This window comes from Cygnus atratus, chromosome 1, assembly GCF_013377495.2.
Source record: "Cygnus atratus isolate AKBS03 ecotype Queensland, Australia chromosome 1, CAtr_DNAZoo_HiC_assembly, whole genome shotgun sequence".
In the NCBI taxonomy this organism is placed as follows: domain Eukaryota; kingdom Metazoa; phylum Chordata; class Aves; order Anseriformes; family Anatidae; genus Cygnus; species Cygnus atratus.
Window position 1 is genome coordinate 151208605 of NC_066362.1, and position 26083 is coordinate 151234687.

The 26083-nt window shown below is 34.9% G+C and overlaps 1 protein-coding gene across 13 annotated transcripts in view; it reads left to right on the forward strand.

Moving 5' to 3' along the window:
- Positions 1-26083, forward strand: part of FGF14 (fibroblast growth factor 14) — a 410241-nt gene that overhangs the window by 297525 nt on the left and 86633 nt on the right. For all 13 annotated transcript variants that reach the window (XM_035557099.1, XM_050708059.1, XM_035557105.2 and 10 more), the window contains 2 exons: positions 7591-7701; positions 17200-17303. In XM_035557099.1, coding sequence (XP_035412992.1) covers positions 7591-7701; positions 17200-17303 — 215 coding nt within the window. The remainder of the gene's footprint in view (positions 1-7590; positions 7702-17199; positions 17304-26083) is intronic.

Genomic DNA, 26083 nt, shown 5'->3' on the forward strand with positions numbered 1-26083 from the left:
AGATGTTCAACTATAAAAATGCATCCTAAACGAAATAGTAGAAAATGCTTTTCCAAAGACAAGATGATTCATAAAACATGATATATTTTGTCTTATCTAAAATTAAAAGGTTAAATAAAAATTACAATAACAAAGCTGGTGTAAAATAGACAATAGAATTTTATTACCATTTCAAAGTGAACTTTGAGAGCATGAGTATAGCTGTGCAAAGATAATTTTTGGTGTCAGTGGAAGGTGATGCCTGTTAGGTAACAGTTAAATCCATTTAAATGTTATTAGTGTTAACTGAGTAACATATCATCAGGTATTTTAGATAATGAGAAATTAGAGGCCTTTGAATTTTAGTGTAATAGAAGAAACACGGATCAACACTAGAAGACAGTATTTAGGCAGAAATAAAATCATATGTTGCAAGATCAAAAATATTGGAAATGTACAATATAGTCAAGTAGGAAGATAAATGCAAATTATTAAATAAAGTTACTAAAATTAAACATGATCTGTCTAAAATGTTTATTTGGAAACCGTGTGTTCTCTTAACAACGTAAACCTCTTCCCTTCCCATCCTGCAAAAAGTAAAATGGCTGGTAAATGAGACTGTTAATAATTATGCTATAGATGAGTCTATTAAATCTGATCACCTTGTGAATTTGAACAGATGAAAATTATCCCAGCAAGGAGTCAAGTTGCTGTAGGTCTATTGACAATCACATTTGCTCATGTAAAACCACATGGCAAGAAACAAATTTCATGTAGTTAGAAATGTATTGTAAGTCCTAGAGACAAAACGTCTGTGCACACAGGTGGAAGAGACCCGATTTTGCAGTTAACATAAAGACATTCCCAATACAAAGGCAAAGACAGCAGCACAAATGGTACAGTGCTATGCCTTCAAGAAAAGCAATCATTTTGCAGAACTCCAACATGCTTTCATAGTTTACCAAGAAATTTCATCAACTCAGTGAAAATGTTGATGACAATGACAGTGCAGACAGACAGGACTTTGTGTCCCTCTTAAATATGTTCTCAGTGCGAGGCTCTGTGAGAGATGGGTTTGTGATGTTAGGCATGAATGGACAAAAAGTAGAGTTAAAAATAAACACCAAAGTTGAGTGCTCTGCAATCATTGAGAGGACAGAAAAATAAGTGAGCACAGAGAAGTAACAAAGCCACAGCATTTCAGAATAAGTACTATTATTACTTATGGGAACAGGGAATAATGGAGGCTATTGGTTTTCTGAGTTCACATTATATCCTTTTCCTTTCCGTTCTGAACAGAGCAAAAATTTTCTTTAAAAGACATTTTTCTTTAAAGATTTTAATTAAGCTTTAGTTGGCTGGTGTGTATTATGAGATATTGAAATCATTAACACTAGAATCAGAGATGGAAAGTAAAACAAAACAAAACTAACAAACAAACAAAAGATCAAAACATTGGAAACACATAGAGACCAGACTGACAGGACAGTTGCAATTATAAAGAAGTTGGGAGTGTGTAAGGCTTTTGAATGCAAGAGCTGTATCACAAACAGTTGAGTTTAATATTCAGGATGAAGGAACATGGGGGTTTTAGATGAGCATTTAAGTTTTTATCTTTGTTAAATGAAGGACAAAATAAATTTTGCATCTTGAACTCTTCATTGGCTGGATACTTGTTTGAAGACGCCGTCTTTTGTGATTGTGTAAGGATCAAAAGATCCTGCTTTTCTATGTGCTGGGAAACAGCAGGTTTTGCACCAAAAACAAGAAGAAAAGGGTATGATGTAGTTCTCTGTATTGACTGTACCTCTGCTCCTCAGTGCTGCTGGAATTAAAATATCAACAGTATGCTTGAAAAGACAACTTTTTGAAATTGGGAAAAGTGTTTCAACAGGGACAGGGATAGTTCAAATGAGAATCTAAAAATAAGGAAGCATTATTTTACATCGGATTTGGTCCCTCCTTCTGTAGCTGAATTACCTGTTGGAAAATGTTTCTAAATTACTGAGTAGTACTGACACATTTTAAAATTTTATATGATCTTCATACATTAACATGAAACATTAAGGAGTTTATGCATAGATGTCAATGAAGGGCTAGAGGCTGCCTTCAGCTATGATCTAGCACGTAGACTCTAATGCCTCCTGTGGTGGGCAGTTAATTTACTATATGAAATAGAATGGTTTCAGCAGGAGAGACTGCAGAAATCCCAGTCCAAAACTCCACACAACAGTACTGTCAGAATTCTTTTGTGAGAAGGGGACAAGCAGTGGCCTTTTAAACATCCTGGGCCTTGAGTACTAGCTGGTAGGTGGGTGTGGAGTGGGTGAGACAGGTCTGTGCTTCAGGTGGGTTCTGTGCTTCACAACTTCCCAAGAAACCTGTGCGTTGCTTTGTTTCATTGGTTGTTGTTGTTGTTTGGTTGTTTGTTGTTGTTGTTTTAGTCCTAAAACAGGTTATTAATGGTTGTGGTTTTCTTTGTTTGTTTTTAATCCTAAAACAGCTTAGAAATGTTTTTGATATTTCAAATCAAGTTTAACAGGCGAGAGAAGATTCTTAACAAATGCAGACTGTGTCAGAGAGAAAAAAAAAAAAAAGAAAAAAAAGATAGGCAAGTCACAGTGACTATTGGAGCATCAGAGAGCCGAAAAAGGTGGCTGGTTTATTCTGGACCAGCATGAGTGGTATTTTTAGTACTTAACTATCCAAAAGTAAAAACTGCAGGAGGGAAATACAAATAATAAAGTGCAAGTAAAATGTGAAGGACATGGAGCTACCAGTCGTTAATATGAGTTTTATGCTATGCTATATGAGCACAATTTACCTCTAAATACTGCTAAATACTCTAAATACATTTTCATGTGACTCATTGAGGAACTTGTGGCAGACTGGTAATTAACTGGTTAGTGCAGGTTATTCTCCATAAGAATGAGATTAAGCCACCATTAAGCATTTGTCTGCCAGCTCAAATATACGGAGGTTATTTACACAAGAGAGGGAGTAGGTAAATTACGCCAGGATGAAACAAACAAACAAAACAAACAAACAAAAAGAACAAAACCAACAAAAAGCCCTCTGGTAAAAAATAAAAATAAATTTTAAAATATAACTTTAGTTTTAAGACTTAAACTTTTGCACCAAAAGCAAGACAAGGAGTTTCATGTAAAATTAAAACTTCAGTGTATTCTAAGGGATTGATTTTTCATGGTGTTAAAATACAATGGGCATACCTGCCATTGTTTTGTAGCATTGTAAGTTCATCTATGTCTGAAATGAAAGGTAAATGCCGTAACGTTTCTAATGAGTTTATAACCTTGTTTATTTTAAATCTATAAAATTTCTGAAGAGGTCTGTCCTGGCAGCCTTAGGAGGAGAGGTGAGGGAAGAGGAGATGATAAAAATATTCTGTTTGTGTACAGAAAAGATTTTTAATTTAAAACATCAAATGTCATAATTGTTCTAAAGCAAAAGCTGTACTCAACCTGTCAAGACTTGATGACAAAACAGTTTTTGTAGCCACTATTAGAGGGAGAAGAGAAGACAACTTAATTAAACTCTGTCTTTGTTGAGGACATCAGGCTACTGACAGTGTGCATGCTAACTGCAATCATACCTCCTGCTGCTGCCACTGACAAGAGAAAGCAGCAATAAAAAGGGGCTGCAAGTGACTGCTCTTACGCAGGTTGCTGTGGAAGAGAGGTTTAGGAATGTGTTGATTTGTCCATTCAGGAGAACATTCCCAAAATTTTAGAGGCAATCTCTAAATATTACAAGCCAGAATGATTCTTTCCATTGGTGGGGCATTGCATTATTGTCACAGTAAACCGTTCAAAATCAGAAGTATAGACCTAAAAGAAGATCAATAAAAACCATTAGGAGATGTTGAATTGACTTTTAATTTTGACCCATGGTGAAGTGGGCTTTTTTGGGGGGTGGGTGGGTCTTTTTTGTTGTTGTTGTTTGTTTGCTTGTTTGTTTGTTCTTTTTGGCTGAAATCAAAGTGCTTAGAATTGAATGCAATTTTTTTTTTTCCACATATTTGTCTGGGTGACACAAGCAGGACTACCACAGAACCATTAACATAAAATCTATAATAAAAATATGAGAAATGGGCGCTATTTGGTTAGATCATCCATTCTCATCCTGCTAATTTGTGTTTTATTATTTGGTTGCATTCTCTTGCCATTCGCTTTCTCTTTCATGTGGGAAGAAAAAGGCATGTGTGGGGAGTAAAGGGTGAGGATAGTTGCTTTTCCATCTACCTGCATGACTGTGGTGGGAGTTACAAGCATCAGGTATTGGGTGCACCTGAGGACAGGCAGCAGTAGACTTTTGTTGGTATTACTGGGTATTGCTATTAGCTCCTGCTTTCTAAGACACAATGAGAATAAATAAATAAGTGTGTTCGAGAAGGATCTGAGAAACTCATTTGCAAACTGTCTGAAGCTGAGACTGTTTCTGTAATGTTATCAAGTGACAATGGATAGATAAAATGGTGTAACAATACAGAGACCAGAGGATTTCTCTGTACTGCTTGCTGCCCAAGTATCTCAAAATTGACCTGAAAGAATCATTTATCTTTCTGCAAGGTGAAGAGATGAATTCCTTGCCTGACAAGATTGTCTGTTTCTTCTTTTAAGATATTTTATCCATTTTCAGATTATATAGAGTAGGCTTTTTGACTATTGCTTATTATGACTTACATTGAGATTAATGAGTCATTGTATACAACCCCATCACTAAATTTAGGTTATTTTTTTTGATAAAATAAAAATAATAAAAAATAAAATAAAAACAACCATGTCTTGTCAAATTCTCCCAGTATTTTGAGCACTGTTCAGCTTAAATATTTAGCTTGTCTCTTACTCTGATTTGTAGACCTGAAGTGTTATTATAACTAAATATGACAATCAAGAACTTGTAAAAATTCTATGATTCATTTTTTTGTCAGGAATTAGTTTTAACCTTGAAGTAGAAAAGACCTTCTTAGGAGGGTGGGTAAACAAGGTTCTAATAATCTGTAGAAAAAAAAAGGTAAAAAGAAAGTTGCAATTGCTATGTTTTGTGGGAAAAAGGACCTTTTTTTGTCCTTGTTTTGGTCTATAGAGACCTATGTGGCATAATCAAAATATTAATTGATATCATGTTATTAGTAATAAATTCCAGCTTTGAATGAAACATTTGAGTGAAAGAGCTGTTTTGCAACTATTTTGTTCAGTTCTCTGACAACTAAAACCATTAAAACTGTACAAATGAGAGAAAACACGACTAAGGTCCTCTTGTCTCATGTTACAGTATTGTTTTGCTGTATTTGAACTTGAGTGAACAAATAAATGGGGGACTCATGCCCTTCCCCACCATATGAAGTCTGAAATGCTAACTGAAATGCATAACTATTTACCAAATTATTTTCATTCAAATACAGTTTTGGATAGTTGGTAAATTTTGGTTTAATTTTAAGTAATGCTTCTGGAGAAAACATAGACGTGATTGTGTGATTTCTTGTAAGAAAGTAGATTTTATTTGAGAATTTAAAAAATAAATAGAATAACTAAAAAGAATGACTTTGAAAATCACTTCTAAATTTTGCATTTTTCCTTTGTAGTGGTAGGTGTAAACAACTGGTGATAGTGAATTGACTCTAATTGCCCTCCTGTGGGATACTTTAAGTTAAAAGCAGATTTAATTCTTGTTTGTTGGATATAGAAACAGCTTTTCAAAATATTGATTTTTTTTCCTGTAAATACTTTTTAAAGCTCTGATTATAATAATTTTGCTTTAGTTATTTTCTTTAGTCTTTTAAGATACAATGTCAGTATGTATAAAGCAAGTATGTTTAAAATTGTCAATTTGGAAGTGTGTACTGAAAGAATGAGATGAAAAGAATAGCACCTGTGTAGGAGGAATTCACTTTTCATTTTTGAATGATGAAAATATTTTTGGTTTGCCTGATATGGTTGAATAAGGCAGTACTTTCAAAGAAAATAAAATTTGTTCTATTTATATATATATATATATATATATATATATAAAATTGATCATTCTCATATAAAGACAGAGGAACTTTTGCTAAAGTATGAATAAAGCAAAATTTTCATTTAAAAGCAAAAGAAAAGTTTTAATGTTCTTACTTGTTTATCACAAAATACTTTATTTCCATGCCTCAACAGTTTGTGTTAATATTTCTAGTAACAGTTTCTATGATATTTAAAATTTAAACTTATATTTTTAATTTAGATGTGTTTGTTGTTTCATATGACTTTGTAATTTGTATTTTCAAGAAAAACGTACCGTTTTCATGCACATTTCATGGAACTCAGCTTCTTTAGAGAACTTTAGAACATTCCACTTAGAGACAATTTCATTTATTAGTGTTTATTTTCACTTTCCCTTAGGATACTGTAAGTAACACAGCATGATTGACTGTGAGAGCAATTATATACAAATTCAAGGAGGATTTTATATTCTGGCCACAGGTTTGCATGAAAATAATTTCTGCCTTAAAATTTCATCTCTTCATTTTATTACATATCTGCCTCAAAGTCTTTGCGTTCATTACTGCAGAGCTAAGCATAATGTGATATACAAGATTTTAATGCCAACATCTCCACAAGTTTATACCATATTGTACTGAATGGCCATAGTTGGGCCTAATAGTTTATGTTGTCAATATTAGGAGCAGTATCACACATGTAGTGCTGTTATTTTTTTTTAAGATGTGATGTCCTTTTCTTCATCACTAAACCAAATCTTCAGCAGCTTATTAAGTGGTTTGGTAAGGCACCATCCTTGAGATGAATCACAAAGTTGTTGCTTGGTAGCCCCTACTCAATGCTTGGCAATTTTTACAATTGTAGAGTATTAGATAGGGTAGCTTAGCTGTTCAGCTACCTGAATTCCCATTTACTTTTAGCTTACTCAGGTATTTTTATTGTTTGTTTTTTTTTCTTTTCTTTTCTTTTTTTTTTTTTTTTTTATAATCTGGTAAAGAAGAGTTATGGCAATCACCTTGCCATGACTGTGGCTGTTATTCCCTGGGGGATGGGAGAGGGCAGGTGAATCATATCTGCCTCTAGATTGGTATCTTGGGAACTCCTCAGATGGTACTATCAGAAAATATTGTACCAGATAAATTTATGACTTTTGGTAGAGAGTGAAATGAGACAGAACGTGATCTTAGAACTTATGTGAAGTACAGGAAGTTACTAACAAGTCTTAAATACAAATAGTTTATTTATTTATTTATTTATTTTAATTTTGTGGGTTTCTGTAAGGTTTGCTGCTTGTTGCTGAAAGCTACAATTTTTGTAGGGCTTAATTTAATTTAGTTTAAGTCTTTTGACTATGGGTGTTTGGTGTATTCTATTTTTATGTTCGTTTTACCTCTGTTAATTATAATTAAGGATGTTTAAGACAGAGAACAGGACATGAAACTGGCATAATAATACTCTGCAGAAAGATTTTTCTCCATCTCCATCAGGAACCATCTTGTTCTAGTACAACTTTAAGACAGCAATGCTGCTTCACCAAACTTCCTTCTACAGTGAGAGAAGTAGGGATAAGTCTTGGAAAAAGTTTTGAGGCTAGTGACAAAATATGTTTGTCTTTCAGATCCCCAGCTCAAGGGTATAGTGACCAGGTTATATTGCAGGCAAGGCTACTACTTGCAAATGCACCCCGATGGAAGTCTCGATGGAACCAAGGATGACAGCAGTAATTCTAGTAAGTGAATGTCATAGGGGAATGTCTTAATCTCACACGCAGATTGAATCATTCAAGTGTATACATGCAGACACACTTCTAATGTATTTGGAGGGTTTCTGATATGTTTTGTCAAAAGGAAGAGGGTTCTGTCAATTGGAAGCCTAATAACCTCTGGCACGTCTCGTGCAGGATGCTGGCCTAAATGTATTCCCTCTGAAGGTGTAAGTGCCGATGGATCTTGGGGGTGAGATATTTAGGCCAATGTTGTCTTCCGATAATTTTATAAAAATGGTAAAATTATGTATTCTTTTAAAAATAAAACTATGCATTTAACAGAAATTTATTATTTTTGATTAAGTAAGAAAAAAAAAAGAGACGGGAATAAAAAAAATATTTGAAAATCTGATCATACAGGCCCTGACTCAACAAAGCAAATAAATGTGTGTCAAACTATCAAAGTCCTACCTAAAGCAGAGGCTGAAGTGCCTTGCTGAATTGGAGCTAAAGATCCTACAGTCTGTCCCTATACCAGCAAGAGTTCCAGTGATTTTAACAGGATTTCTGCCAGTGTGGGGACTGCTACAGTAGGCAGTTTTCAAAAATACTCCAAACAAGAGTGGTCTCGATGGGCAGTGTGGATCATTGCTTTGGTATTCTTTTCCTATGATACTGCCACATATTTTCATTCAATGGACATATATACATTTGATAATTTCAGCTGCAAATGTTAAACAAACGTATTCTTCCTCTAGAAAAACTTGACTTTTAATTTTCCATTTTGCAGAGTGCATTTGTATTTTGTTTAGTTCAATGATAATAGAACATTTAAGTAATATTTCTATGTGGTCTTGGGGTCTATTTAAAGCATTTTAATACAAAAGATTTATCTATTTATTATGCATATATAAATAAGTCTTTAGTTTCCTCAAAAATGTTGGAATTAGGCTGCAGAAATTAAGGGATTTGAGGCTTCTGCTTTCTTTGGCAATGCTCCTTGTTTTACTTGTTAATGCATGGCTGTCATTTTTAACATTTCATCAGCAGATAACATGATCTTCTCTTATTGTTCTATTATTTTTAGAATTGAGAAAAATAATTGACTAATCTATTTTGATGAATATTTCTCTCTCTGTTTTCCAAGTGTGTTTTTGTTTGTTTGCTTGTTTCCCCCTGTCCCTTGTTGTTGTTTTTTTCTTCCCATTTCCTTAGCGTGTTCATCTGTCATGCCCACTTCTGTACCAGACCAAATACTAAGATGTTGTACAGACAAGATTATTCCTTTTTAGAAAAGCTTTGATTGTATGAGATCTAAGTAATGTGTCTTAGAGTGCAAGCTTCTATTTCTCTCCCTCTCCACTCACTTCCTGTCTTTCTCTAATTTTCCACTTCAATGAAGAGGTGTGTATGATGGCAAAAATTTTGGAATATTTTATGTTCTTTCTTTTTTTTAATATTAGAAATCTGTGGTTTTGAATCTTTGCAAAACTAGCCCATCATGCCTTCCTTTCCTCTTTTCTCTGTTGTCAGCTTCACAAATCTTTTTGTTTATTATTTGTCCTTTCTCTCCCCTCTTCCATGTCTTTCTGGATTTCCATTGGTCTGCCATCTCTTATTCTTCTCAGTTGCTCCAAAATGCAGAATTAATATTTTATAGTATAAATATTTTGAAACATAGAACTTGTCCAAAACCAACCAAATACCAGATATATTTTGGATGTAATCCATATAATCCATATTTTGGATAAATGTTGTTAGGTAATACTATGTTTTAATTCAACATGACTTTTAGGCTAAAGAGATTCTTTCTGCAAAGGGATTTTTACTCCCTAACTGGAGTGCTTCACTCTTTATTTCTTCAGTAGTCCAATTTTATAGTATTGTTAGGTTACACCATAAAGATGTATAAAATCAATGTTGTTTGCCAGAAAAACATACAATCTTCACATTGAACTTTGCCAGTATATCGACTAGTATCAACAACATATCAGCAGTTGAAAAGATTGATCCATCTGGTATAGTCATGAATATATGATTATGTGTGCTTCTTTTGTGCTGTCAATCTTTCTCCTTAGTTCTTTTCCCTTCCCAGTCCATGACCTGTTGAACTTTTTGTTTTCTATCACTTTTCTCTATTGCAGCATATTTTGTTTTTCCTTTTCTCTTTTACTTTATAATATAATTTTCTTGTGGATATAATTTCTTGTCTTCTGATCTGTTATTTTGTGAGCTCTTTATCATGATAATTCATGTCTGAGAAAATAAGTAAACCAGTAAATAAGGTTTGGCAGCTGTAAAGGAAGAAGCAGAGCCTCATCCTCCTGTGGGAGGGGAAAATTTTTCTGACCAGTGAGCTTGTAGTCTGCCTATTTAATGTACCCAGTGGGCAAAGGGATGGACATCTATTAGCTGTCAATAGGACATACAGTACACTTACCTTGGTGGTGAGGATGTCTTCTGTTTGAAGTGTGTTTCATAAGAAGAGAGGAAATTGAGATTGCTGAAGAGCATGCATCTCTGCCAAGCCTTCCAGGTATGTTCTGCACTATTCCTTGTCACTGCAGCCTGTGAAGGAGTCCTCATCACCTGCACAGCCTTTGAGTAGTTCACTGTCTTGGAGAAACCAAAGTGAGTGAATGCTAAGGGACAGAGAAGAGGTTTTTGTTTTCAGCAAGGAAACTGTTTGAAGCTCAGTCATGCTGCTACGTTTTGTGCTGTTGAAATTTCTTTTATCAAGCAGTAAGAGCACTGCTTGAAGTTAAAATTACCTCAAGCACAGGTCTTTTTGTACTCATTTTGTATGTATGCCAGTAAACATGTTACATACTATTGGAGTCACAGTTATGGAGAGAGAGTGCTGAGAAAGATTGAAATGTAGTCTGTTCAGACTGAGTGGTTATGTTAACACTCATTTTTGTCTTTAAAGCTTCTTGCTAGTCCTCCTTAATGGGGTCTTTTGCTTCTATCTGAAATCAAAATGAGTTGTGGTTTCAGTCAGCTGTTGAAGAGTAACCCATTGTAAAGTGTCAACCATTGTGAATGGAGTGATGGGTTTCAGTTCATTGTTGCTATCTCTTTTTATGTATTTTTTAGGTAGTTACGTTTTGTGATTGAGTATGAACTAATACCATTGGTTAATGGTGCTTAGTTTCCTCTAATCACATGACCAAAAGAGGGCTATTAGTTTAAACTATCTTGTATGTACAGTCTGCATTTTTGCCAAACTCTCAGAAATATGTGGAAAGAGGCTTCATTAGATTGCTTTTTTTTCTTTTAGCTGTTTTTCTCTTTTTCCTTCATTCAATGCCTTACAGTTTCTGGTATATGGTTTTTGTTTGTTTGTTTGTTTTAATTAAAGCAGGAGTGCCTGTGGTTAAAGCAGTAGACTTGGTTACTGTGATCTTACTCAGCAGGAGTAGTAAGAGTCATAATTTTCGAGCGTTTACAGCAATTCTCAGCATTGCTTGCTGAAAATGAAACTTACATTGGGGGTAGGTGCTCACAATGATCTCCAGGGACCTCACCATTATTGTTTTGGAATACCAACCTACCACAGAGAAACTGTAAAGAAATAGATATCCATGTGCTTTTGGTAACACGCATTACATTCCCCTTGTGACTTCCCCATCCAAAAAGCCTCATTTTCAGGCTTTAGTTTATCTTCAACATTTTGTCTCACAAATAAAAGGTAGGTTTAGTAGGAAGAATAATCAAATTTGAGGAACAGGCAATTCTAATTCCTTAATTTCTGAGTTTCAAACCCAGTGGCTTATTTTGATTCACGTGAAGACAATATGTGAACTCAGACAACCACTGAAAAAATTCAACATTATGATACTTCCCTAGATGCATGATAATCCTCATTTTAACATTCAAATGTTGCTATTCATGCCTCATATGAAATCACAGTAATATTTAAAATATATTAGAAGGGCATCACTCATTTTTAGCCCTATTTCATAAACAGTAAGTGCGAAATTTAAGATTACCCAAGCAACTCTGATTTGGCTATGCTGTGCACATCTATTGGTTAATTATGTAGCACCACACTTTACTTCTTTCATGACACCTGGTACCTAGAAGAGCTTGAGTTCAGGAAATCATGCACCTATTTAACATTCCTTTATTTTAATCTTTTAATGCATGCTCCTAATTCTCTGTTTATATCTTCCAAACTGAATGTGAAACTTTTAACTTTTTAATATCTAAGGTGCGTACCACTAGAACATTTTGGTTTGAAGATATTAATAAATAATCTTTACAGCATCCTCATAAGATAAAATAGATAATTAGAAATAAAGCATACAACAATTAAAAAACAACACTTTCAATGCTTTTAAATCTGTGTTACTAAATTGAAATATTTTCAGTCTGAATTTTGCAGTTTTTTACTGTAGTATTCAAAGAACTACGCAGGCATCCAGTCATCTATTCAACACAACCTCTGGAATTTAGGAAAGCCCATTTCTCCTATCAGTATAGTCTTAGTATGACAAGATCAATGGAGGCCATGTTCCGCCACACTAAAAAGTGCATTTTAATTACATCTCGTGTTATATCTGTCAGGTAGAATGGGTTTGCACCACAAGAAATGGATGTACAGATCTCTAAATATCAACCTCCCTGCACTCATTATTAGTCTAAAAGATGTTCAGATGGAGTTGTTGTTTTTGCCTGTGGGCCTGTAGATGGAAATAAATTAAAGAAATACTTGCCTTGCCTTGATCTGATCTTGCCTTGATCTGATTGCAAATTTGCTGTGGGAAGTTTTGTTAACTGACACCAGGGCAGTGCACATGCAGAACAGACAGCAAGTTAATAAGCCTCATGCAATTGGTTTCTAGCAAGTTTCTTGAGAAAAGCAATGATCTGTAATGGCAATTTCCTTGTAGTCAGTCATACATACATTTCTTGTAGTCAGTCATACATACATAGACTTTCACAGGGATATTGAAATATCTAATTTCAGATATTTCAGATTTAAAGTTAATATACTATGATGGCAACACAGGGAAAATACAGAAAATAGGGAAAATGAAACGTTTATATTTTGCTCAAGTAAAGGAAGGAGTTATTACTTATCAAAAAGAGGGCTTTTACTATAACTTTGGCTAAAACTTTTGGATGATCAGAATCCAACTCAAATTAATGCCAGCAAATCTCCCCCATGACACCTAAAAGAATAACAATTAAAATTCTTCTCTTTTCTGGCCAGTTGTTGCGTTTGACTGCCCTGTGCCTCCATGTTCTGATCTTGTATGTGGTGAAAGTAGGCTCGCAGGCATAAGAAAAGGAAGTAAATTCATCTGCTTTACAGTCATGGATTAGATGGAATACAAAAGAGAGCTAAGGCAGTGTGCACAGGCTCAGAGCTTTGGAGGAGAAAAGGTTTTATTTTCACCATTTCTGTCTATTGGTTCTCTTGATTTCCCTGATGTTCCCGCCTTTTATTTGCAGGTGGATTTACCAGGGTTTATACTTAAGCATAAGAGAACTGAGTACCGGGCAGAATTGTATTTTCTGGGCTGATCAAGAGTTCTGTCTCTCTCAGCATATCAGTGTATTCATTGGGCTAGGTTCAGAAAAATCAAAATGTTCAGGGACCTAACTCCCCATTTATTTTTGGTTTTGGATGATTGTCTAAAAGACAGACAGAAGCTAGGGGCATAATTATTTTTTATCACCACTTAGGTAAGAGTAGAGCTTTGGCTGTGCAGATCTGATAAGCCAGCAAGCTGTGGAAAGCTTTCTGCTTTTATAAGGCAGGTTCTTATTAGAGTGGGGAATAACACAAGAAAATCCTAGAAAGGTTTGAAATTTGCAGTTGGACACTGAAGTCTTGCTCACTAAAGAGTATGGCACAGCCTGGCTGTGGAGGAAGTTGATTTTCCTTTGGCCACCTTCAGAGCATGCAGAAATCACATGCCGTGCATTACTGGTACATGCTTTGCTGATCTCAGTGTGAAGCACATTGCTGAGCATTTATCAATCAATAGTAGACTAGCCTCCCTACTTTCTCCAAAGTCTGAAAGCTTTTGTGGTAAATACTGAATATTCAGTACGTGCAGAATTACAGCAATTCATATCACACTCTAAAATTTTATGGTCTTACACTAATTACAGCAGCTCTTACTATCTCTGATTAATAGTTGGTGGCAGTAGAAGATACATTATGTCCCCTCCTCACTGCTTTCTAAATTCACCAACATCTATAAGCCACTCCAGTAATTTTATAGGTAGCATAAAACACTACTATGTTACAGGTCACTAATTTTTCTTCAATGTTTTTTTTTTTCCTTTTTTTTCTTTTTTTCTTTTTTTTTTTTCTATTTCTGCCGCTTTTTTTTATGGATGTTATAGTAAATGAAGTCTACATTCCACAAGTTTTGACTGAACCTCTGTGATTTAAGTTTATTTTTCACTAGCAGTTTTTCATGCTGTTTTTTTTTTTAATGTTCACCTTTTTTCCTAATAAAAATATTGTTTGTTGTTTCTTCCTGGCATCCCCTAAATATTTGCTGCCCAGCCTCTATAGGGTGTTCATATCCAGGTATATCCTGGAATTTCTTTTCTTCTAGAAAGAAAACAAAATTAACTGCCTGTCTGTCCATTCCTGTTTCATTTCTTGGTCCTTTTAGCTTGAGTAAAAAGCCCTGATGGTAAATTCCCTCCAAAACCTAGTTTTACTGTGACAGGCTCATCCTACGCCACCCTGAATAGTCGTTTTTCTGTTTTGGACATTGTTTCATTTGAGGGTAATTGCTATTTTTTAAAACTACCAAATTATACTGAACATTTCAAAGTCCTCAAGTCAGGTAGTGCTTAACCTGTATACTCTTAGGATATCTTGTCTGTTACTACCATATGTCACTGGTTTACATTTATCTTTTATAAATTAGAGAGGGAATCTTGTTTGTATGCAGTATTTTTACAGAGACCAGCCCAGTAAGAGCCTAGCATGACTGAGACTTTCAGAAACTACTGAAATTCAAATACTACATATTTGTGCTAATCGTTATCTGATGTCATCTCTTCTATTTTTCTTTGTAAATCCATAACTTTTCTGTTTGTATGAAACCTCTGTTCCATAACTTTTCTGTTGTTCCAGAGGTCTTTTTAATACAATTTTCTTTCTACAGCTGCCACGACAATTTCTGGCTCACTTTGTGTCTTCCTAAAGAGAAAAAAGATCTTATGGAACATATGATCCTATATGTTTTCTTCTACATGAGAATATTCCAGAGAATGTTGCTGTTGAAGGAAAGGGTGTTTTTTTCTTTTTTTTTTTTCATCCACTTCTATCTTTAAATTATAATAGTCAATCCACATGTTTTCTCAGTTGTAAAGATTTGATCAGCTTTATCAGCTTTTGATTTCATCAGCTTTATCTGTGACTTTATGTCTTTAGATGACCCAGGAGTTTTCACATTGTATGAAAATACACTTATCCACTGCAAACGTATTGCCCTTTTTCTCTTGATTTGGGCTTTACCACTACCATTCTAATTACAAGTAGCCTCATAGTGCACACTTTCTGCTCGCACTTATGGATGCTATTCCTACAGTTTGAGGAACTTAATATAGGTATTACTGTGTTCCTGAGACTTGGCTTGGTACAACTATTATCTTTGCCCACATTGAACACAGTGGTTGCACTTTTGGTTTTCATCCAAGTAGTTGTGAATCCATGACACATCCACAGTGAAAAACTGCTCAGCATGAACTCTGGCACATCCAGCTCTTTTCTTCAGAGACTGTTTGATGTGTGCTTTGCATCTGATTTCCTGATGAGTTAGTAAAATTAGTATAGGTGTGTTTGCTGGCATAATTCTTAGAATAAGAATTGGTCTGTGTCTCGTTTTTCTAACACAGGTAATTTCACTAAATGCAGTGGGCAGTCTAAAAGATTTGTTGAAGAATATTGTAATCTTCTGGCTGTGATTCTAGGTCTGAATTGTAAATACCATTTAGCTTCCTGTTCTTACAATGCACAACTGTATTGTGCTTGCAATGCAGAAATCCAACTGTATTCTGTGTGAGAAGTGTATCTAGTAGGTTGAAAGATGTGATTCTCCCCCTTGACTCTGCTCTCGTGAAAACCCACTTGGAGTACTGTGTTGAGCTCTGGGGCTCCCAGCACAGGAAGAACATGTATTTGTTAGAGTGGGTCCAGAGGATGGTCAGAGGTCTGGAGCACCTCTCCTATGAAGAAAGGCTGAGAGAGCGGGGGTTGTTCAGCCTAGAGATGAGGAGGCTCCAGGGAGACCTCGTAGTGTCCTTCCAGTACTTATAGGGGACCTACAGGAAAGACGGGGAGGGACTCTTTGTCAGGGAGTGGAGTGACAGGACCGGTGGTATTAAACTAAAAGAGGGGAGATTTAGATTAGTAGGAAATTCTTTACTCGGAGGCTGGCAAGGCACTGGAAGAGATTGTCCAGAGAAGCTTTGGATGACCCATCCGTGGAGGTGTTCAAGACCAGGTTGGATGGGGCTTTGGCAAACCTGGTGTAATGGAAAGTGTCCCTGCTCATAACAGGTGGGTTGGAAATGGATGATCTTTAAGGTCCCTGCCAACCCAAATCATTCTATGATTCTGTGATGTTTTTTTTTCAGGAGAAAGTAGATTTTTCAAATCTCCTTGCTCGTTTTTCCATTATTAAAAAAATGGTTTGATATAGAATTTATATATTGGAAGTAAAATTTACTTATACCAGTTTTTCTTCTGTTGTAGTGAACTCTCCATCTTCCCACTAGTATTCTTCAGACTAATCAAAGCTGTGTCTGCTTTTGTTGTTACAGAGGTTTATATCATTGCTAGGGTACCTGCTATTATCTACTTTTTAATTCAAAGCATGATTTGCCAGAACTTCTGCCTTTGAACACATTCTATATTCAGCTCAATAATATTGATACACTTTCAGAGTCAAGCACATATTTCAGTGCTTTCCTGAAGTAGGACAAGCAGCTACCATTAGCTGAGGCTTGTATCAAATATACCATTCACAAAACCAAGTAATTTTTTCAGATTTCAAATCACAGACCCCTTAAAAGCAATCTTGATGAGAGTACATCTTAAACCAGTAACATAAAGATGCCTAAGAAAAAAAAAATATTAAAAAAAAATTGCCTGAATCAGAAAGGTATGTATTCTGCAGGGTATCTCATAAGCATTACCCGTCTGATCCATTTATATTGGTGAAGGAAATGTTGGTCTCTGACTCTTTTCAGATCGTTTGAGATACTTGTGTCTGCAGTGCTTGTATTTGTATTTGCTTTGTATTTGCTATTTGGCACTTGTACCTAATACTGAAATATTGCAGGACTTACTGCTAAATAGATACTTAGGCTTTAATTTTAAGGATTAACTTTACTAAAAATAATATTTTCTGAATAGTTTTAATTTTAAAGTCAAGAAAAAATATGAAGGAAAGAGCTGTCTTTCTTTTTATCAATGTTGTTCATTAAAATATTTTAATAACCATAGTATATTCATATCTGGTCATGTTTTTTTCTTCACAGCATTATTCAACCTTATACCAGTGGGACTTCGAGTTGTTGCTATCCAGGGTGTAAAAACCGGGTTGTATATAGCCCTAAATGGTGAAGGTTTCCTCTACACATCAGTAAGTACCTTTCTGAACTCTGTGTAAAAGGCACAGCTAAAGCTGAAATCTACACTGTAACGTAGATGTGTAGTCACTTGTAAGAAGTTCTGTAACATTCTGTATTTATCTATACACATGGTACACACACCTGTGTACTCATGTACTTATGTAGTACATCTGTAAATTGTATGTAGTAGAAATTACTGTGTCCTATGTATGAGAGTGTGTGTCAGCAGTACTAATTAAGACTTCTGCAGAATTCTTTTTCTGGTGGGGTATACTGGCTGCATGCAACACACCACAAAGATTATTATTTTCCGTTAATTTCTCCAGAATCTGGAAATAAAGATCTGCAGTTATTTTCTTAGGGATTTGTTATTCAGAATCCAAAAGCTGCCACAGCAGTTATATTTATTTTAAGATAAGACTTATAAATTCCATATAAAAAGTCATTTACAGCCTTACTTTTTATCTTAATCTTATAACTGTATTCTTAGCATAATGGATTTTTTTTTCTGTCGTGTCAGAAAAAATATGAGTTCTGTGAAAGACAGTATCTTTGTACAACAATCAAAGTTTAAGAAAAAATATTTTGAGTCATAAGCAATACTGCTATATAAACTGATTGGATAGGCCTCTGATCATTTAGGATATTCTAAATGATTTAATGCTATTCAGTCAGTGTGTTGTTATGAATATGAAAATCCTCAATTTTGTGTAAATTTAGCGTCTTAACCTCCCTTAGAAGACAGATGAAGTTTAATAGGAACAGGCAGTTCTGTCAAGTCTTAAAAAGGTGTCCTAAAGGATTTTTCATGACTATATTTTCATTGCCCTCTATGTTGAATTTATTTTCATAGTACCTTTTCTTTTTCTTACGTCACGTAGTTCTTAATTCCCTACTGAGTTACAATGCACTGCTTTGTTTTCAATATCCATTGAAAGGAAATTGGACAGATTAAGTTTCCGATGCCCTCAGGGAAAGTATTCTGTTTGTTTCAAAAATACAATTGTCTTGGAAAACCTAATTAGGGAGAAAAAAATGGAACTAATCTTGAATGTCAATGTCAAGACAAAGAGAAAATTGTTGCTCATAAAATATCTGTTGGAAACTCGAGCAGCATGATCTGAAACATTTTTTATCTTCTGTTCAAAACAATAATAAAAAAATCTATCACAGGAAGACATATAACATGCAATATTTTATGACAGAAGGAAGAAAGGTAGAAGAAAAAAAAAAAAAACTAGAGCTGGTAGCATTAATGCTCTTCTGAATTCTCAGTTCCAACACTTAATGCAGGGAGTTCACTTCAGTATGATAAACAGTACTTTGTTGTGTGTTGGAGTATATTCTTGCCCAAAATTTTCTGAAATGAGTTCTTCTTCCTTCAGAAAGAACTATAAATTTCAGAAAACGTATCAGTTTCTTGGCAGGTTACTGTGCAAGGAGAGGCCCTATATGAACAAATTCTGGTGTCCCCTGTGCTTATGTATGATTCTGGAAACAGTCCAAATTAAATGAATGGTGTCATCTGGGGAAGGGAAAGGAATGGAAAGTACAAAGCAAGATAAGGAGAGGTGGCTGGATCCAAACTTCGAATAGACATGAACATGACCCTTAAAGCATCTAACAAGATATTTCCATGACACCAGTGGGAATCTGAATTGCTTTATTCCTATATCATCTTCTTGAGAAATACATATTACTTAGGTTGTGAACAATCTCATGGATATGAATAAAAGATGATATAAATGGAAAATGTAGTCCATGTATAATCTATTGCAAGATTGTGTATTTTTAATTGCCACTGGTGGCAAGACTTTTGGACTTAACGACTTCTTATATTCCTGTGGTTACTGGAAACTCATTAAGCACCTCTGAATGTTATTCTGTGCATGTTCTTATGTTTTTTAACATATTTCATTTAAAGATTTCTTGGGAGAGTGTCTCAATCTGTCATTTTACTTTGTGTGAGGTAAGGAAATGTATGTGTTTGGAATGTACTGCTTACTATTCCTTGTACAGAGAATAAAAGATGAGTGGCCCATTAGGTGACAAAGAGAAGAAACATCAGAAAACTGAGTGGAAGGCTTGGCTTTGGTATTTCTACAAAAGATTTTCAACTTACACGTTTGTCAAAGTTGAAAAGTATTAATATTCTGGAATTTAATGCAAATTTATAGGTAGTAATTTCAAAATATCAGTGTTGTAATACAGGTTTGATAGTTTCATATTAATGTATTGAAAAATTTGACTATATATTTTGATCTTAGTAATTGCCTGTGTTCAGCTTAGAGACTAATGCATTTGAAAATAAGACAAAGCAACAGAAAGAATAAAGCCTTCTCCCTGAGGATCAAGATGAAGAAATACTGCATGCAAAATATTTTAAATACTGTCCTTTGCAGAAAAATATTTTTAACCACTTTCTTTTAGTGTTTTGCTGCTGTTATTTATTTATTTATTTATTTATTCTTCGTCACTATTGTGTATCTGTTGCAATGCAGAAGCTATGTATCGTGTTTTTCCCTTGGTGATTTAGGGGAGGTTGGGAGAAAAAAAGTTTTCTCAAAGTTTGGTATGACAACTGACATCATTGAAAAATGTGTCAAATAATAGAAGCACTTGTTAATATTTTCATGTGTTTAGATATCTTACCAACTAATTATAAATACATCCAAAAATGGAAGCTATAGACTAAGCAGTATTTGTACTCTAAATTGAGACTGAAGTCCTGTATAGCCCTTCTCTGGAGAATGTCTCAGTGTCTTTTTCCATTCACAGTCTATGAAAACTGTAGCTTGTAAGAATATCCTACTTATTAATGCCTCTCTTTAGAGACTGGAAGTGCCAGCTCTATTATTTTTATCATAAGCTTCACATAATGTTGACTAATTAAGCAACAACACTGATAGGAAGGGTATTATGTGTGATACAACTTCCTCTGATGAGGTATATGAGGTATTCAGTAAGAGGAAAATGAAGGTGCAGTAACAGAGATCAGTTTTGTGTGTAGATTGTCTTAGGCAGATTTGCAATGCTTTCTTGCTTTTTTTTTTTTTTTTTTTTTTGTGGTTCCTTTTGCCGGTTTTGGAGTCCCCTGTTTTTCTCGTATTTTTTTTCTGCCATATTTGTGTAAGACTTTTCTCAATTAATTCACAGAATTAGAACTAGGGGAAAAAAAAGCTAAAGAAATATCAGAGACAAGTGTTATCACGATATTTCTTTTTTAGAGTAGAAATGGAGGGACAACAAATTGTGTAGGAAAGTCAGTTTCAAGAGCGCTTCATACCTGTTTTGCTTGCTGCAGCAGCTGAGATTTGTGTTCTGTCCTTTGGGGACTGATCAAGTCAGGGTCCCTGTAAAGAAACCATCAAAGCCTTGTCAAATAAAGGAGAAGCAAAATCTTTGGAGTTTGACAGGACTTTGCAGAATTCCTAAGAGAAAATACTTAACCAAAATTAAAAGCTTATTTTTCAGTGAATGTAAAGGAATTACTATAATGCCATAATTCATTATTTTAAATGGCATAGAATATGAGAAAAAGAGCCTTTTCATTTTTTTTCCTTACACTTTTAAGGGTTAGCACTCAGAGACTATTCATTAAGCTCAGCTTTTTTGAAGCTTGGTTTTATTGAATCCAACATTATTTATGTGTGTCTATACTATATGTATATCCACTTATAATTTGAATATATTTATTTAGTGACAGCTTTCTAATTCTGGCTATGTTAGTGAACAATGGGTATTATAAAGCAAAGCATAGATTTATTTCAGATGAATTGGTGAATTATGAATATGTCAGTGTTTATGAGTGACTTTAGCACTGCGAAAGCTAGTTGGAGAAACTGGAGACTGTTCAACAAAGAACCATGCTGATTACTAGCAAGATTTTGACTTAGTAGTTACAGACTTTTCATGTTAAACTCCAAAAATATGCCTCACGTTGATCTCACGTTTGGGAAGGGTGAACAAGATAAGATTTTATTTCAAGGGTTGAGCCTGTCAAAATCAAAAGGAGTGGAACAGGATCCATATACTGAAAAAAATGAGCACACACACTTCTGATTGCTCATTAGAAGCAGGTATTGTGTGCAGCAGAAGATGGTGCTACAATATGTGGCAGATGCTTTTGTTGATTTTTATGTTAATTTTGATCAAATGACTCTGCAAAAAATTAATTCAATTTTCGGAGGTGGGGGTGGGGGCTGCAGCTTCTTGTTTTGCTTCTAACACTTTATGCTGCTGGAATGGGATGAACTGAGATAAAACATATGTTAGTCCATTTTATAATTCCTGTTTTACTAAAATGAAGATACAAGAGTCTTCTTGGAGTGTATCGCCTCCTCTAATTTGTTGTCAGGCTGGAGTTGTGATCTGCACCTCCAGGGCTCCCGTTATGGGTACAGGACAGTGGGAAGACTGTCAGGAAAATGCGGAGAAAAATGGAGAGGCATGGCTGTATTTCTTGTTACAAAATGTTTATAAAGTATTTTAGAAGTAGAGACAGCACAATATTTGCTTTACAAAATAATCTTGTAAGATGAAGGTTTGTGTTTGAGCAGTCACGTTACATGGCTTTGAGGGTGTTGGTTAGGTAGTGTTTCTGTGGTTGTAAGATGTCAGTCTGTGTGAGAGCCTTCATGAATGAGAGAAAATGTCAATACCTGGTACTGTGAATCATATTTGCTATATCACAACTCTCACCTGAAAGAAAAGTCTTTAAGGGTTTCTCCTGACATTTCAATAGCTTCTCAGTTCTGATATTTCCGCTATTTCTTTAAGCCCAAATAATTGACCTGTCTGATGAGAACAAGTTTCAACCTCAAGGAAGAAGACGGGAGCACAGACAGCATGCAAAAGAAAGTGAACTGAAGTGATACATATTTCTAGTATCTAAATCAAGGTCAAATGAAAAAGAAGTTTCTGTATCTTTTCATAGACCTTTTATTTGTGCTTTGGAATGCTAATGCTTAGCATGTGCAGTAATTTGAAGGTTCAGAGATACACACAACATAATAATAAAGAGAACAAAAGGAAGTTTAAACTAGGCAAAACCAGAGAAGAAATGCGATGTTTTAAAATCCATATGTTTTTTTCATGAGAATAATTAAAAAGAGCTTAATGTGACATCAAGATGGCATTTTTCTGTTGTTTTTTGTCTCGTCACATTGTAACAATGCTGAAACCTAGGTTTTGGCAGAGATTGTACCACTCCCACATCATGCAAGGTGTGGCAGAAATAGCTAAGAATACATCTGTGTAGAGAGATGTGGGCAAATATGAGCTTGCTGTACAGTTTTAGAGGTAGGTGTCTGTGTTAAGAGTCAGAAAAATACTGAATAAGGTAAATCTTGCTGCTTTTGAGGTATTTGTGGTTTTGTGAATGTAAGCACATCAGAATGGAATGACTCCTGTAATAATGCTGTGATCAATAAGAAACATAAGATTTTATTTCTTGTGTCTTATGCATTAGGTTCTCAACCTGCTCCTGCAATCTTACATCCCAGTGTTGACTTTAGTAAGGCAGGAATTGGACCTCAGTTCGCTTGTCATTATCTGTGTCTTGGAACTACTGTGGCATGCTTTGGAGAGGGGAAATTAGGTGAATTTAATTATTGGAAAATCACTAATTGTGGTAAAGGGTTTTGAAAACTTGCTATGTTAACAGTGCTGTTTTTAACTGTGTATGCACTCAGATCTTATGCAAGAATCATCAGCTAATTTTAAACATTTACCACTGAAGTGCTCTATTATGTATGAGTAACTTATTTACATAGACTGTTATCTTTGATATCAATGGGAAGGTGATCTATACTTGCTTTATATAACAAAAGTTTCTCTGAGAGGATATTAAACAGCACATTTCCGGGATGTGTTCTTCTGTAGGTTGGGATGTGTTGCCTGGGAGGTTAAAAAAAATAAAAAAAAATAAAAAGTTCAACATGTTCCAGAAGGAATTGAGATGCAGTGACAGGGAGGAGGAAAACATCTGCATAGTTTATGCTTATTTATATCTGTGTTTGGAGGTAGATAATTTGTCTCTCAAGTTCTCTGCCAAAAATAAATATGGCAAATTGCTAATGTATTTATTTATACTACGGTGCCACTTAAGGAACAACTGATAACAGAGTCCTGTTGTAATGTACAAGATAGTGTCAGATGTCCCTGCTACATAGTAGAGAAGGGGTGCAAAATGCATACTAAGTCCATGTTTGTTTGTTTCTTGTTTTTTTCAGTGTGCTAGGTTTTCACTACGTTTTTGGTTTGAATTTGCTTGAGACAATGTTTTGACACACAAGATAAGGGAAAAGGAGGCATGCACAGATGTATGAGAGTTGATGGGGCAGGAGAGAAATGAGAAGGAAAGAGGCGAATGGAATGAGTCTGATATAAGGAGACTGTGATAAGCAGAGATTTAAGAAAGTGGAGAAATAGCACAGTTAAACGGGACTGAACTGTAGAAAAGATTATGATAATATCATCACAGCTCAGGAGTCTCATGCTTTTGTTTGTTACTCTCTGTGTTTAGGATACAAAAGCGGTTACTATTTGAACTAATGTTCATAAAGTTTATGTAGTAGAAGTATGCTACTTTAAATATACAACAAAGATCATTAGAACTAGAAAAGAACACAGTATTTTAGGTTGGCTTCATCTGTGGCAGCTCTTTCACCCTGCTGCCATTTAAATGCTGTAGTGCGGATAAAACAATTTGACTCAAAACTTGCAGTGATGTTTCTCAGTACTTAAACCAAATATATATGTCCTGATCACTGAGGTCCTCAATATCCTTTACAAGATTTATTCACAATATTTGTCTATAAAAAAAAACTTTCATATTTGGTTAAAATATTTCTTTTCCTTTCCCACATTTAACACTCATGCACATGCAAAGATCTCTTGATATATATATTCTTTTTCCCTAAGATTACAAAAATGTGCAATGCAAGTAAATGCATCAAGATTAAAAAGCTTCTCATCCAAACTTCTTGTCAAAGCATGGAAGATTGCAGAGTCAGAAGCAACAGCTGAATATTTTTCAACTAATTCTATGACAATGAATAGTATCGGTAGGTAGGCATGCTAAAATGAGGGTGATCTAATCTCATGCTTCAGGAAATAAGGTGATTGACACAGAAAGCAAAAGGAATGCTCTCCTCAGTATATGGCATCTCTTAACTGTAGATGCACTGAGGGAGGTTTGCCTCTAAATTATTGCACAAGGTTCACAGCCAAAGGCTGTGCACAGGCTTGATGGACCAGCAGCTTAATCTAGTCTGTCAAATTTGTGCTTCTAGCATTTCTTGTTTCTTGTGGTAACCTCGCTGTACTTTGGCCAATGTTTGTTTTGTTACATAAATACAATTACACTTTTCTGGATGTTTCTTTACCCTCAATTTAGGCATTCAGGCTTGTCTGTAACCCCAAATGCTGAATGCTCTCTTATCATCATATAGTTTTTCAATGCCCCTCTTCCCTTTTATTCTTTTATTTCCCTGGCAATTGTCACTGCACAAGCATATCAAAAGGATCATGTTCAAATTTTCTAATTTTCTCTTCATTATTATTCAATCTTATTCAAATGTTGCATGCAAGTATGAAAAGTGGCTACCAAAGATTTTAAAAATCTCTCCGATTTTAGAAAGTTATCAAAAGCATGTTTCTTATCAAAACCTACTACTTCTTTCCATTATTGTTTAATTAATATTTAAAATAATGAAGACAATTGTAGATGGATTTATGGTTAGTTGAAATGCTTTCCATAACAAATTTGATGTAATGAAGGCCTCTCAATGCATCTTGAAGATTTCTAGGTAAGAAATAAAAATGAACTCTGTGTGGACTAGAATAACAATTAGACGCATATGGTGCTGTTTATTACTGCCATAGTTGAATAGCTAATTAATCTTCTGTTATTCAGGTCTATTTCTAAAAGATATATGGCTAGACACCGGGATGGTTGAAGAGAAATGAATTGTGAGCTTTTAAATATAACATTTATTTTCAAAAAAGTTTATTGTAGGCTGAAGAATGGCTTTAGGCAAGCAAAATTCTGCTTTCTTTACCCAATAAATTATGTATTTACCTATGTAATTAAGGAAAGCTATGTAAGTATTCTTTAACTTCAGGGAGCTTGGTAAGGTGCCAATCATGTCCTATAACATGAAGTTGTGGGCTCAAGTATGTGATTATTAATGTATCATTGTACCTTTGCAACACAATGCTATAAAATGTGTGCAAACCTATACAGTAGGGTTTTGTATAAAATGTATGCTTCTATAAATATCAAATGATATCAAAACATGATAGTCTTCACCACTGTTTTAAAAGGAACGTATTATTTTCAATACGATAGCCATAGATGTTTTCTGGATTAGTATTTACCATCCCTTACTTGTTGACACAGTATTAATTTGGGATCTGTCCTAGGGTGTTTATAGTTTTGTGTGTGCATGCTGGCAGAGACAGGGGCTGCTTCCATGGCTTTTCCTCTGTTTCTGTGCCTGGCATGTGTCAGCATGTCATTACAGCATGTGTTTCTGTGATAGACTGTGGGTAATATGTCCACAGAAGCAACTGGGATTGTCTGAAGCATTCTCATTCCCATGGAAGCAAAGCTCTCAGAAGGGATAACACCACTTTTCTTTTCCCCCTTTAGCTAAATTTGTAGTTGACTATTGGCTGATTAGAGTTTATTTACAGTTTAATTAAATGTGTTAGGACTGATTGTCAGGTATCCATTCATACAAAACTGGCTATGAAAGTAAGTATCCAGTAACAACTTCTACACAGT